Raw genomic sequence first — 14,903 nt, forward strand, 5'->3', positions numbered from 1 at the left:
TTCATGTGTGTAAATTGAGCTGCGGAGGGTGAGAATAATGGAAGACAGAAGACTTTTTCTTCCCCTCAAAACCAATTTTTTGCTCTGTTAAGGGCAATATTGCCCAGTTTTAGAACACATGCTATAAGGCCCTTTCTTTTCAGGTTTGCTAGAAGTTACAATTTCAGAGGACAACTTTAACTTTTTAAAAAATTTGTACCTTTTAAAAAGGTATGAATTCAAAGAACCTTTCAATTTTGGTTTAAATTTACACATGATTATGCTAACAAAATCTACCCCTCTTTTTCTTTTTTTTTTTTAAACACCCTCACTGCAACTGATTGATGTGAGGGTGGGGGAAAAGAGGGTAAAGAGAAAAAAATGCTCTTCTTTCACATTGATATTTTTTTGTTCTCTCACTATTATTTTTTACCATTTCTAAATAAGATGTTTTATCTATAAATTCTCAGGGAACAAGCATAATGCATACAAGTAGTCCGTCTGTTTGCCTGGATTCTTTGTACATGCCTTGCAGTTACCCTGGTTTGGTTAACTATTATCAGGCCCCCCAACAACACGGTTCACCTTTCGCTTCCATGGTATAATATGTCCGAGGAAATGCATAAGGCACAATTGGCTAAAGGCTCTTCAGTCTACTAATCACTATTTAAATAACAGATGTTCAGGGAGATCAGTGACCAATCATGTCACTTCTCTTAAAGTAAATCAATAATTGGCCATATCACTGCCATGCACATGTTCAGTTCACAACAAAGCTGTAGTTTGCTGCCTGCTTGCCTTCCAATGAGAAACTTACAAGACATTTTACTCAATGCATAAACAAAAGGCAGAACTGACCGAGAAGGTAAAAACACAGGAAGAAATGAAAAGTGATATCACCGGAAATGGAAGAAATGAAAAGTGATATCACCGGAAATGTAAATAAAGTTATAGAAGAAACAGCTGACCATGGACTACTGCCACTGACACTATTCCACACTTGAAATGCAGCCAGAGGAGTTCAGTGAAACTGAACTTATCAACAAAAGAAGAAAAGAAAGGAAAAAAGATGTTCTAGAGGAAGTGACGATGTCAAAACACTTCACATTAAGGGAACTCACAGATATTTCAGAACATTGAAAACACAAGAGCTAAAGTATTAGAAGCTGTTTCAATCTTAGAAAAAGTATGACACTTCTCAAAGACATAGAAACGTGTTTACATATGGTATCATATGTCATGTAACGAAACAAATTTCAAACTGCTTTTGATAATTGTTTTACGTACATAAAAAACTTGTTCCCGAGGTTTTAAATTACAATGCAGTAAACACCTACTAGTTTGATTCATTTCATTTAAACATTTACAAACCAAAACATGAAAGTTTGTAATGTTTTGGCAAACTTTTTAAAGGTCATAGAACAACTGTAGTTTCTCCAAAGGTTTCAAGATTTCATGGCGGTCGAGAACTCTGCCTACTGAGCCATGGTGGCCTGCCCAGTGCATACTCATTTTTACCCTCACATATTACTGGGTAAGGACTGCATAAATTCTATTCCTTCTAATTCACTACAAAGAACTTTGTGGCATTCATTCACTAACTTCCAAGTTCTGATAATTCTAAGTTCTTTTCCCATAAATGTACCTATATTATTTAATTTATATTTTCTATTACTGCAACATTTTATTAGACCATATATGAGTGTGGTTATTTAAGCTTGAATTTGATATGCTGATTCCTTAAAGAACTAGAAAATTAGCTAAAGGTGTTTTCTGAATTTTTCTTCCTATTTATCTCCCTTGCATATGAATGGGTTCTGAAATATTACTGGTATCCATGCTGGTAAAATTTTTTCTTTCCTTCTTTCTCTCAACTTTCTACTAGTATCTGCCTGTTATGGTTTCCCTACCCCTACTCAAGTCACCTCACACTTTATCTTGCACTAAGGCTGGTCTGGATGATAGATATTTTAAAACAGAAGTAGTAGCTGCAAGAAAAGCAAAAATGGAGAGATTCAGGTACTAGAAATAGAAATCCCTGATGTAAATCGGATTTCAAAATATTTTTTGTTCCATTGCCTCTTTTCCAAGCAAAGTTTCCGACCTATTCCTGACCCAAGCATTGTGGTAAAATACATTGCATAATTTTTTTTTCACTAAAATATAGACCACCTTCACATATGACCTTTGTGGAAAAAGACATCCCATTAGCATTTATTCGTAATTTTTAAAATTTATTTTCCTGTAAGATCAAAGGTGGAAAAGAGAACTCCGTTAATAGAAGGACAGATTTTTTCTGTCAGTGTTTTTCCTTGGATAATACACAGTAGAATGATTTAAAAGACTTCAAAAGGACTTTGTGTGGATGTGTGTTCATGTGTGTGGATGTGTGAAAAACAACAGAGTCAGACAACGATGTCTTGCTGTGGTAACATTAAAAAAATTTTGTTTGGATTTTTTACCTTGAACCCCCAAATATTAGCTATACTTGTCACATGGAGCCCAATTACTTACCTTTCAATAGCTTGCATGGTTCTTTACACTGGGACTTATATAAGCAAACTAGGATTACATAAAATTGTCTGAAGTCAGTTCCATGATAACTTGACTTTGGTATAAAGTTACCTTAAGCCTAATATCTCCTCATATAGTAAGGATATGCATTAGAAATCTAATAGAACTTCAATTAATTAGTTGGGATTCTTATTCAAGATTCAAGTTGTTTCTCAGTCATTTATGTGCATGATCCATATTTAGAGAACTTCTTAGTGCTAGAGATCCCAATTCAGATGGACTTAGATAGAGCTGAGAAATCTTTTCTTTCTAGCAAGCATCTCAGATCATTCCGGCTGGTGCATTGAAGGCTGAATTTTTAAAAGTTGAGAAAAGAGATCTGTCATTATTCAAAGCCATGAAAATCAAAGGCAATATAATGAAGGTGTTAAGCAGAGTTTATGGAGTCAGATTGCTTGACTTCAGCATTAAAACTCCATCTTTCAGTAAATGTGTGACTGTGGTTAAGCCAAAAATTTTTCTCTATGCTTTAGAGAAGCAAAATGGACATTAGAGCCAACTCTCTTTCAATGGGTTTTTCTGAGGATGATGTGAGATAATCTTTCTAAAGGATTTAGCATAGTGCCTTTTGCAGGAAATGCTAAAAAGCAGTCTGCACTGATTTTCTAGCTCCCCCTCAGGTTCTGCAGACCATCTTCATCAGCTTTCCCGGGGTCCTGATCCCATGTGAAAATTCACTGTAAGGTGCCCATGTATCAGAGTTGTTAAAATTAATTGCAAATTATTTGCAATGGCTTCTAGATTTACTCTGTTTAAATTTTGAAAGGCAGAGAATTTATCCATTGCTTCCTTCCAACACAAACTTTTAAATGAATATCCCTAGTTAAGCATTATATAGGAAATTTTCCTTTATCTAATTGAATATCCCTGCATCTCCTTGTCATTCGCTGCTTTCTCAGTTCTACTAAAGAAGTGGCAATGTGGTGGGAAGATGATCTTCTCACTTGAGACAAGGATAAATGTATTTTTTTCATTGAGCTGAGTAATACTATCAAATGATCCTATAACTGTGGAAGCCCGTAATTATATAGGCACATTTCATAGGCAGATGGATAGACTGTCCACCGCTCCTCAGTTGACCCTGCTAGTACTTAGGTCTTTACAGCATCTAAATTTTGAACCAAATAAGAGATAGATATAGAAGTTTGACAGATCTCAATAGTAGTATTATTTTTCATGTTTTATTTTTGTAAAATGTACCATACTTGATGCTTTTCAATGTTATTTTTATTCTCTATATTATATTGAAACATTTAAATCAAGTTTATTTTAAAAATAGATGTATGACATTTTATTTCTTCCTTCCCCATTGAGAGGCATTTATGCAGTTTCTCTTATTTCCATGTTACCGACAATTATGTGAAGCACATTTTAGCAGGTCTTCTTATGCACGTATGGTAGATTCTCTATAATATCTGCAAAGAATTATAATTTCTGTGTCTTAAGCTGTATACATTTTTAACTTTACTCTACATTGCTTAATTTTTCTCCCAATTGATTTTCCAGTTTTCATTCCCCCTAGCAGTATAGGAACACAACATTTTCTCACATTCCAGCCAACACTCAATGCTGTCAGCCTTTTCATTTTTGCAAAACTTAAGAATATGAAATGAGTGTAAATCTCTCTTTTTACTAATGAGATTGGGCATATTATCATATCTTTTCATTTCTATTGTGTTTGCAGTGAATATCGTCAAGTTAAATATTTCTTGGGACACCTTATTAAAAAATCCATATAATTGATAGAAAATATTTTAGGAAGAGATTATAGCAATGTAAATAGATTTAATAAATTTAAATTTAATAAATAAATAAATTTAAATTTAATTAATTCTTAAAATAAGTAGATAGCATCATAAATACCTAAGTTGAGTGTGAGAACCTCTGTCAGAATTCTAGGGCTATTAGTAATCCCAGATCATTTTAATAAAGTGTTAATGGTGGAGATGCTCTGAAGTTGGACATAAAAATCCAGGTGAATATTGTTTTATTTTAGGTTTACCTTTAATTATAAGGATCTAACGCTTCACCATCTCAACCCAAAGTAAGTATGGGGAGAGAAGTTACTGGGATTACTATCTTAGCAGAACCTAGAATTCCAAACTTCTTTTTCCCAGCCCTGTGATAATGTCAAAAGCTCTGCTAAGTTTCTAAGTGTCAGATGCTTTTAGTGGAAAACTGGTCCTAAAGAGCAGGCATTCCCTTCTATGATTCCATATTCATCCAGACTTTGGTCTGACATTTAATGAATGTCAATGCCTTCTAGCAGTTAGTATTGATATTTTACCTGGAATTTTCAATCATTCTCAGTTGAAGAGCTGAGTTGGTCCAAATTCTCTTCTATTACTGAAAGGAGAAAATATTTGTGTTTATTTGCAAATATGCAATTATTGCCTTTTCCCCTTTATCCCCGCTAAATTACATCTATATCAAAATCCACCTCAAAATCCTAGTTCAAACTGATTAGTGATTGGTAGGGGAATTTCCAGTGAGTGCAGAATATAACCCCTTTTGTTAGAGAGTTTTAAGTATGGCTGCCTTCAACTTTTTCCCTTCCTATGTACATCCTTACGTGGAGATTCGAAGCCAAATTATTCTGAGTTTAAATATGGGCTGATGTGAATTCTGAGACTTCTTAGGTGATGAGAAGCCTTTCAGATTCTGCCTAGACTTATTATATTTATTTATTTGTTTGTTTGTTTATTTTTAGTATGCTATATGATGGAGTCACATTTTGTTATTTTCCATGTGAGTATTCCATTACTGCAGCACCATTTGTTGAATTTTTGTTTGGTTGGTTGTTGTTTGTTTGTTTTCCTTGTTTGTTTTGGGGGAAAATGCACAGACCGGGAATCTAATCCAGGTCTCCCACATGGTGGACAAGAATTCTACCACTGAACCACCTTTGCACCTCATGCCTAGGCTTTCTAGAATATTAGCTCTTTGGATGCTATCTCAAAATCTAGCTGCAATGCTGTAAGAAGCTCAGTACACATGGAAGTATTCTAGTCAACAACTCAGTTGAATTCTCAGTTGACAATCAGAATCAACTGCTGCCATATGAGTGAGACATCTTGACATAACACATTTTATTATCTTGCTTAAATTCACTAAAGTAACCAATATCAGGTGACAATGAAAACAAAAGTAGACTTGCCATTTTATTCCTACAATAGAACTCTTCTGAATTTCTATTGTAGCACCTAAGAAACAAAGAGCTTCATGGACTTCTTCTCCATGTGCTATGGATTGCTAAAAAAAGATGTAGCTTACAGTGTAGTCAACATGAGTTTATGGGCATATGAGAGGATTTAATTATATAAAAAGTGACTAACTGAAAACAATACTCAGAATTATGGATTGAGATTAAGAATTCATTAAACATATTTTAAAAACAGATATTGGAATAAGTAGAATATTGTTGAGTTTGTGTTTGTTTGCAGCTTTAGTTTTTCAGTTGTACATTTTAATACAGCTTTTGAGTTATTACTGAACTGATTAATCTCTACAAATGACTAAGCTTCTCTTAAGGCAAGTAAAGTTCATCTGTTTTTATTTGTAGGATAATTACCATAAATTACTTGCTTTGGATCTCTGTGTTATCATTTTCTTCTATCATATTTTTTTGGAAAGGTTTCTTAGAATTTCTTATTAACTTCTTGTTACAAATGTTCTCCCAATACCAGGAAATACAGGAAAGCAGAAAGTGAAAAGGAAAAATGTGCCTATATAGGAGTTTTGGCTCACTCACTAATATTGTGAATCATATATGAGAATCATACATGAATGTTTCCAGAAGAAGCATTCGTGCCTTAGGAGTATACATGTCGACCTTAAAGTCATAAAATTGATATGATTATGTACTTTTCTTACTTTTTGTGGGTCTATTAAATACAGCTTTCAGAACTCAAATAAGCACGTGTACTTCCTGCTAATAGTGATCATGGTTTATTTACAGTGTGCCAGGCTGTGCCATAGGTTTGAAACTGGAGCAATGAACTCTGGCCGACCTAGTGATGAACTAGATTGTTATGTTCTCTTTATTACAGAACTTACACTAGAATAAGGAAGACACAAATAAACAATAAGCAGACACATTGATTTATGTTTACTCCATTTCAATAATAATATATTGAGCTCCTAATAATATACTGTCAACTCTGAAGATAAAGATGAATAAGATATGGACTATGTCTCCAGGAAGTACCAAACAATATATGTGTTCATAGCTGTAAGTATGAAATTCTAAGGTAGTACAGAGGTTAGAGCAAGTAACTTAGCAGGTTGGTCCTGAAAAATGATATTTGAGTCAGACTTGGTGGAGGTAGGGTAGAGATGAGAAAAGATAGAAGATATTCTGTCTACACAAAAGCACATGCAAAAAGCAAATAATATTTTTTAAATGTGGCAATCAGTAAATAGGGGATAAAAATGAACTATTATAACCTTCAAGCCACCTCACCCTTAAAACTTCCTTTTCAAATTGTGCAGTCATGTGAACGATTTAAAAATGGGTGCATTCTACAATTCCTGGTGCTGCTCATAAGCTCACAAGGTGTCACCCTGGTAACTCTTTTGTGAAGCTGCAGCTCAGGAGACAAGCTCTCACCATGACCAATGAAAAACCTAAAGAAGGAGTCAAGACTGAGAAAAACAATCAAATTAATTTGAAAGTGGCTGGAAGGATGGTTCTGTGATGCAATTGAAGGTTGAGAGGCATACACCACTTAGTCAACTACAGAAAGCTTATTTTGTAAGACAGGGGTTGCCAATGAGGCACATCAGATTCTGATTTGTTGGGCAGCCAGTCAATGAAACAGACATAGCATCACAGTTGGAAATGGAGGATGAAAATACAACTGATGTGTTCCAGCAGCAGAAAGGAGGTACCTAGTAAGAAGGAAGCCTGCTACTTTACTCCAGAGCTCTGTTCTTACAGATCAAGAACACAATCTCAATTAGAAAAGCTCCAATCTGGTTCCATCACATCCTAACTAAAACAGTATAATTTTCTCTATTCTTTCATTTTACCCTTTCCTGATCCTTTACTGTACATAAAATAACTAGTGTATTGCACAAGCATATTGTATGCTTTTAAAACTAAATGGTCAATAGTATGTTTTGATCAATGTCAAATGGAGATGGGATGTGAAAAAATACAGATTCTGTGAAAACACTCCTTTTCTCCATTGGTGGCATGTTCTTCAGCACTTTTCTTTATATTTCATTGCAAAATGAAGGACAATTTAATAACTTTTTTTTTTATGTAAGGCAGTCTGCCTTTGAAGCAGGGATAAGTTGCATAAAGGAAATGAAACTTACTTTTCCCTCCAAGTTGAGCATCTTGTCATATGATAAACATCTTGTTTTTTTTTAAATGGGTGAAAATTATAATTTTAGGATATTGGGCATGAATAATTGAAACAATTTCCTCTTTGCTGATTTTTGTCTGAGTGGGAGGGGGTAGGAGAGGGATAAATTTAGGTTAAGAAATAAATGTAAAAACAGAATAAAAGCGTCATCTATAGCTATGCTCTAGAAAGTTATTTCAATGCATGCCAGACATAACCCTGCAGTTTCATCTATTGCCTCAAAGCCAGAGTTATCATTAAATAAATTAACAGCATCTATAATTAATTCCACTTTTCAGCATTATTCTGCAATATCTTTTCTGTATGGTCCATCCCATCAACTTGAAATGCCACATTTATTTTCTTTTTGCTATTTATGTTTTGTAAAAAAAATGACCTAAAAGAATCACACATATATATATATATATACACACATATTCATAATATTAGGATAAAAATAGATACAATATGAAATAAATGCAATCTGATGCAAAAACGTTGGGGATTATGATTTTCAAAGGTGTTTGAATATTAACTGAGATTTCTGTATTAAAAATATTTGGAGAATTTTTTAGTATATGGTTGGTGCAGATTGTGTACACAGTGTATCTGATTTCTTAACCAATTTGTCTTTTATTTAATGTGGAAGTAAAAGGAAGCAAAATCTATAGCTCCAATTTAGATAATTAATCCATAAGAAACATCATTCCTAAAAAAAAAAAAATCAGCAGACGACACAGCTCAAGGGATATGAAAGGCGTAATTGCATGAAAGGAGGGTTTCAGAGAGGTTGCCAACTGTTCCACATCTTTTTACCTTATGGAAAAGAACTCTTACTTGTGCTAAAGTAAAAAAAATTGAAGTTGCTTGAGTATAGTGAAATGCTGCAGGTTGAGTGACAGAGTTAGTTTGCTATTTGCCCTTTCTCTGGTCTGGCTAAGAAGGTATTCCACCTCCTCTCTTAAGTCTTAGAAAAAAAAGAAGCACTTAGAAGCTTAGAAATAATCATTTTTCCCACCCCACTGCCCATCCATACACCACTTAATTCTTCCTCAGGCAAAATCAGAGGTCAGACTGACATACTAACAGGGAAATTGTATTTCTGGGTATGATTGTGCATGTGTGCATGTGTAGGGGGGTGTTTCAGTAGAGGTGATCACTATCCTGCTCACAAGCAAAAGAAAAATAATAAAGCTTCTTCATTTATTTTCACATAGTATCTTCAGATGACCAAACATATATAAACAGAGTCTAATACCTAATCAAATAGATTTATTTCATTGGGCCTTTCATAAATAGTGTAATATACATATATAATAGCTACTCATTGTCTGCCCCGGATAGAAAATACACACTGGTAGTCTGCACCGCAAACTTTTGTTTGAAACAAAGTCAGGTCCTCTGTCAATGACAACAGAAGGTTCCAGTGCACTATGACCTGTTTCATAATCCTGTATCTAGCCGACTCTCTATTTCTCTGCAGTTCAAGTTGCCAGCAGATGCTGAACTGGAGCGCGAGAGGCAATCCTTGCTTGGTTAACAAATTCCCCACGAAATACCACCCCAAACCCCCAGGAGCTGTAGTGATGTCATATCCGTTGCCCAGGTCGTCACACTTCTCTCAGCAGTTACACACACACACACTCTCTCTCTCTCTCTCTCTCTCTCTCTCTCTCTCTCTCTCTCTCTCTCTCCTCCCTACCCCCTCCCTCCCTCCCTCCCTCTCTCTCTCTCTCTCCCTCTCTCGTTTGCTCGCTCTCTGTCGGGCATTTTTCTCGGGGTGAAGGGGAGGTGTCAAAACTTTTGCAGTGGGCTGGCCAGAAAGCTGCGGAGGAGAGGGTAGAGTGTAGCGCGCGTTTTGGAGACGTTTCAGTATCTCGGTCAGCGCCCACTGCAGCCCAACCCACTCTCCTCAGCAGCCGGACTCCCAGCTCTGAGAATGCCTGCGGAATGATCGCCCCCCAGGGCGGCTGCCGCTGCTGCCGCTGCTACCACTACTGCTGCCGCTGCTGCTGTTGTTGCTACTGCTGCCACCGCCTCTGTCTCCACTCTGCTCCCTCTGACTGGCAGGCGGAAAGTGCAACTGACAAGAGAAAGGTCTCTGCAGTGCGAGCGGAGTGGCTACATAAAAGAGAGTAAAGAGGGGGCAAAACCCCAGATCAGAATGCAGGCGACGTCCAACCTTCTCAATCTCCTGCTGCTGTCTTTGCTTGCTGGATTAAATCCTTCCAAGGTATGGGCAATATTTTAACTCTTGTTTGAAATAAATGTGCAATATATAGCAAAACGACCAAAAATGCTAATCAATGTGACAAAACGGCAAGGGAGACAGTTCTCCCAGCTACCTTATGTTGCTTGGTGTGTACCCACTGCTTGGAAGCTAACAAGGTGAACTACCGGAGGAACAGTTCCTCAAGGTAGAGTCCTGGCAAGAGGGGGGAGCCATCAGGAGCGAATTCTATGTGTATGGGCAGTGGGCAATGCGGCTCTCGGGGGAATTGAGCTTATTCCGTGTCCAACTGCTTTATGTGCTCTTCGAAAGTGGACGGCTCATGCAAAGGAGTTTGCGATTGAAACAATGCAATTTGTAAACGTGTATTAGGAGCCGGTGAACCGTTTCTTTGCTGAAAGCAGGGAAGCGTTTTCATGCTATCCTGATCAATAATACTCACATCGCGGACGTGCTGCGGTTTGTAGCCAAAACATTTTGGGATGCTGCTTATAACACACAGGGCAGAACAGCAGAGCTACACTCTGCCGTGGCTTAGAGGCCGTTAGTGAAAGGAGCTTGTGTTTGCTTGCTTCTTTCTTTTCATTAAGGAAATTAGCGGGTACTACGGAAGTTCTAATTACCAGTGTTAAGAAACAAGAAGTGAGAATCCTATCAGACTAAGGAGGGCAAAAGAAGAATGAGTTGTCTCATAGCTGTTGAACTCTGAAAATTATCCACTACAGGCAATTAAAGTGAACGTTAAGCTCTTTTGATAAAAAGGATATGTGGGGAAACATTTTCTTTTTGAGAACAGTCTTGCTAGAATGAGGTAGTTTGAGAGTTTCAGCATTCTAAGAAAATCATAATTTTCTGGAGTAAGAGAAAAGGCATCTCAGTAAAAAGAGTGAGACAATTTGTCTATTATTTTACCTATTTAAATAGTCAAGAACAATTTTACACTGCAAGAAAAATAACACTGTTATAAAAAACATGTAAAGCCGGATGTTTGAATATTGTCATTTTTAAAGCTTTACATCATCCATGTAGTGTAGAGAAAATGTTTCCTTTCATAATTCAATAGAAATATGACTTAACCAAGCATAATCTAATACTGTGGTTGACTGAATATTTCTAGGCCTAACAGTATATGTAAAAACTTAGAATTATGTCATGTAATTATCCCCTTACCCTTTGCATATTTGGGGAGAGGATGATAATTAAATTTCGTTTTAAAGCTATGACTGTACCCATATTATCACTGTGAAAGCTTCACATGATGTGTGTGCCAACTTAATGATCTTAATGACATATTTTACATACTAAGTGGTAGCATTAAAGTATTTTACACGAAGGTAAAAATGTTGATTTTACCTGTATATTTTTATGTTGTTATACTTTTTTGTCTCCGCATCCATAGGGACATATTCCCCTACTACTCTCATTGGTAAAAACTTTTGAACACTTTAAATTATATATCCCATTTGCAATATCAATGATAAAACAGTTTTAGGAAGTAATTATTGAGTTGCTACAGAAAATCCATTTGAAAGTAAGTTTCATTCAAGTTGTTCTTTAAAATGGGTTCAGAAATAGGGTTTTGGTAGTAGTTGCATATGTGATTTGATTTATCTGTTATCTTTAATGAATAAATATCTTCAGGGATTATTCCTTATGCTTAATGTATATAAACAAAGTAAGTCTTCTGTTAAATATAGCGATAAATCTACCAAGTAACAACACATGTTTTGGTCAATATGATCTCCTCTAGTTTTGATGAACTTAACTGTGTGCATTCAATGGTATAAAACTTCCCTTCAGACTTAACTGTGGTGTTTGGTTTTTGTATTCCTGAGCTGAGAAATACATGGAAGAAAAGGAATACATTAACTTTTCAAATTGTCCTGCTCAGCTTCTAGAGACTACAATACAGTGTGAAAATGATAGAAGATGGTATTTTGTTCTACACTATATATGCCATTATAGAGAATATTGAAATGTTCATAGTAAGTAACTTTAATGTTGGAGAAGACTTTAGATTGGTAGGCAAGATGTTCTTTAAAAAAAGATGAATAGAAGCTACACTTGTATGTTTTATCAAGTTATTTCTCATCACCAAGCTATAGTGTCCACCCCACCTCAAATCACAAAGAGCACCATTGTGTTCAGAAATAATTGTCAATTAAGTTACAAACTAGGAATTTTCTCACATTTTTATTACCTTAAAAATTACTTAAGGATTTAGATAATAAAATCAGCATTAATCATGCAAATTATGCCTTGTGAAATTGAAATTAAACACCCAATAATATGATACCACAAAGGCCACAATTATTGAACACATCAGTAATAATTTATGTAAGAAGACATCAGTGTGCAGAAATTCTAAATAACTGCATGCTAATATTTTATGACTGATATATTTCATAATTACATTTTCAAATAAATTCATTTACCTTTAAGTAGTCTTCTATATTATTAAACTTTAATTCTATAGCAAACCTTTGTATAATCACACATGGAGACACAAGTTAGCAAAATAGCAGAGCTCTTAGAAGTGAACAGAGTCTTTTATAGATGTGGAATTGTCAGCATATCAAGTGGTGGAACTCTAAATGCTTCCTGAGTGTTAATTTACTTGCAAACAAAAAGACTTTCTAACAACAGTGCTAATGCCATTTCACAAGAGGCCATATAATGTTTGTGTTTATGATTTTGTTTGTGATTAAAGCTTACAGATCTTATGTGGTGTCTTATAAAGTGCTTATGTATCGCCATCTTATGGTAAGATAAGTTACTTGAAAATCAGTTCTACTTTTAAATGCAAAGAAAACCCAAGTTTCTATGTTCATAGGGAAAATTTTCCACATGTACTTACTTTCTTTTCTCTCATTATATTAGAAAATTGTCAAGGTTAGTATATTCCTTCAGCAAAAGAATGCAATTCGCCACTAATTAACTACTTATATTTTTACAGAGACAGATTATCAATATTCCTCCCTACAAAACTACTAGAATTATGTTTTCTTAATTAATCTAATTTACAAGTTTCCAATTCTATTTAGAAAATTCATGGGCATATCATTTTACGTATCTTAAGAGGTGTCAGTGAATTTCATTTGTATTAAAGTGTTTAAATTGTAGTCAATATGCTAAACTATCATTCAACAAATCCATTTTAAAAAACTGAAAGGTTTGTAGGGATTCAGTTATTACTCAGTTTCATAGAGAAAAGATATTTTTTGCGTAGGAAATTTCTGAAGGTGGCTGCTAGATGGCATCTCTGTGCTTTTAAACTGAAGGCTTCGAGTTCAGTAATGACCTTGATAGTACAAAGAGTGGACTTATTTTCCTTTTACAAGAAAATTTAAGCAGACTATTGTTTGAACATTTGAACAAAATCCCTGTGACTCAGAACCATCACTTTCTCTGCTCTGCTACACTGACCTATGAAGAAAAGGAGACATAAACATGTTTATATAGGTCTCAAACAGAATATTTACACTAAAGGCAGATACCAGTGAACAGTTAAAAAGTGGGAACTTGGACATTTCCACACATTGAATTTCCACGCAGTGAATACTGAACTTTAAAGCAGTCACACTTGCATCATAAATATACTGCAAAATGTTCTGGTAGGGAAATCATGTGTAGGTTGAAACAGCATTCGCTATCTTCTTACCTACAAGTATATCAAGGAATATCACCTTGATACTAGCTCCCAATACAGACACAAAAAACAGAACAATGAGTCAGCAATAATCATAAACATCAAACTCTTCTCACTGTCCAGAACAGTTCTGACAATTAAAACTCTTGCCCCAGATAAAATGTTTGCTTTAAAGCAATATAAACGCTACGGGAACTCAGAGAAATTCAGTAATCATATTCTCAAATGTTTTGTAACATGATGTACAATGTATAAGTGCCCCATGCTTTGGTATTGTTAAAGAAAATAATCAAAGACTTAAATTGCCTAGAGGTAGCATTTCTACATTAATCTAGATAAAGTTCTTATTCTTACCACTTTTAAATGAAACTGAGAAAGAATGAAGACAACAAGAAAAGTACATTATCATTGTCAATTTGCCTTAAAGTCACTTTAAAAACCCATCTCCGCCTGTGAATCCTGTGTCTGGAAACAGCTATGCAATAATGCTGGTTGGAATGAAAATTCGGATTGGATAGCATTTGCAAGGGACCTGTAATTATGCACCAGTGCACTCTGATAATGGTAAAACGTGAAAAGTTCAAGGCAGCACATCTATTTTGAAAGAGCAAATGGCTTCCTACTCTCATTTAACTCACATTTTTTACCCAGTTAAATTTTTATTTGGGAGGAAGCAAATATTCTTTCTCAAAATGGTGCTACTTTCTTTCATTTCTTTTTAAAAATTCTTATCCCCTGCGACTCTGGAGCTGTCCCCTTTATAAAGTGACTGCGGTGATGGTCAATGCTCGGTCGGGAGTGAAGCAGACAAGATGAGAAGCATAAAACAGAGGGATTAGTTCCTACTTTACCATTGACAATATATGCATATATATGACTTCCAAGAAGCTGTTTAACCTCTGTCGATTTCAAGGTCCTCACCTGTAAAATGAGTGGGACGGAAGAGCTTAAGACAGCTGTTATAAACTCTGGAATGGTTCTATTTAATAATCTGATCATTACATCAAAAAATTGACAAATACTTTTGTAGGATCTAGTTTAGAAGATCATAAACTCTATGAGACTGGTACTCACTTGGTGATATCACCAGGTAATCATTTGGTAATATCACAAAATTGTC

The 14,903-nt window shown here is 35.3% G+C and overlaps 1 protein-coding gene across 1 annotated transcript in view; it reads left to right on the forward strand.

The window, feature by feature from the left end:
- Positions 1 to 9,631: 9,631 nt before the first annotated feature.
- Positions 9,632 to 14,903, forward strand: part of OLFM3 (olfactomedin 3) — a 213,322-nt gene continuing 208,050 nt past the window's right edge. The window contains exon 1 of the mRNA XM_077120087.1: positions 9,632 to 10,137. Coding sequence (XP_076976202.1) covers positions 10,069 to 10,137 — 69 coding nt within the window. The 5' untranslated portion in view covers positions 9,632 to 10,068. The remainder of the gene's footprint in view (positions 10,138 to 14,903) is intronic.

Source organism: Tamandua tetradactyla, chromosome 11, assembly GCF_023851605.1.
Source record: "Tamandua tetradactyla isolate mTamTet1 chromosome 11, mTamTet1.pri, whole genome shotgun sequence".
NCBI lineage: Eukaryota > Metazoa > Chordata > Mammalia > Pilosa > Myrmecophagidae > Tamandua > Tamandua tetradactyla.